The sequence below is a fragment of the Trypanosoma conorhini genome (genome assembly GCF_003719485.1).
Source record: "Trypanosoma conorhini strain 025E chromosome Unknown Tco_14.4_contig_00283, whole genome shotgun sequence".
NCBI lineage: Eukaryota > Euglenozoa > Kinetoplastea > Trypanosomatida > Trypanosomatidae > Trypanosoma > Trypanosoma conorhini.
The window spans coordinates 8,801-9,356 of NW_021704364.1; the positions used below are offsets into that span (position 1 = coordinate 8,801).

Sequence of the window (556 nt, forward strand, 5' to 3'; positions counted from 1 at the left end):
CCCCACGAGCCTCCCGCACCTCGTCCTGCAGGCCGTTGCGCTCGCGTGCCAATTCGTCCAGCCGCGCACGCAGCCCGTCGGCGTCCGCATGCAGCTCGTCGCTCAGCCGCTCGCGGTCCTCGCTACACTGCCGCAACTGCGCCTCGAGCTGCGCCGCAGCCCCACGAGCCTCCCGCACCTCGTCCTGCAGGCCGTTGCGCTCGCGTGCCAATTCGTCCAGCCGCGCACGCAGCCCGTCGGCGTCCGCATGCAGCTCGTCGCTCAGCCGCTCGCGGTCCTCGCTACACTGCCGCAACTGCGCCTCGAGCTGCGCCGCAGCCCCACGAGCCTCCCGCACCTCGTCCTGCAGGCCGTTGCGCTCGCGTGCCAATTCGTCCAGCCGCGCACGCAGCCCGTCGGCGTCCGCATGCAGCTCGTCGCTCAGCCGCTCGCGGTCCTCGCTACACTGCCGCAACTGCGCCTCGAGCTGCGCCGCAGCCCCACGAGCCTCCCGCACCTCGTCCTGCAGGCCGTTGCGCTCGCGTGCCAATTCGTCCAGCCGCGCACGCAGCCCGTC

At 73.0% G+C, this 556-nt stretch overlaps 1 protein-coding gene across 1 annotated transcript in view; it reads right to left on the reverse strand.

Annotated features, from left to right (window-relative positions):
• Position 1: 1 nt before the first annotated feature.
• Tco025E_05084 (uncharacterized protein) overlaps positions 2-556 on the reverse strand; it is a gene marked incomplete at both ends in the record, with an annotated part of 684 nt that continues 129 nt past the window's right edge. Inside the window, one exon of the mRNA XM_029371987.1 lies at positions 2-556. This exon is cut by the window's right edge and continues 129 nt beyond it. Coding sequence (XP_029227978.1) covers positions 2-556 — 555 coding nt within the window.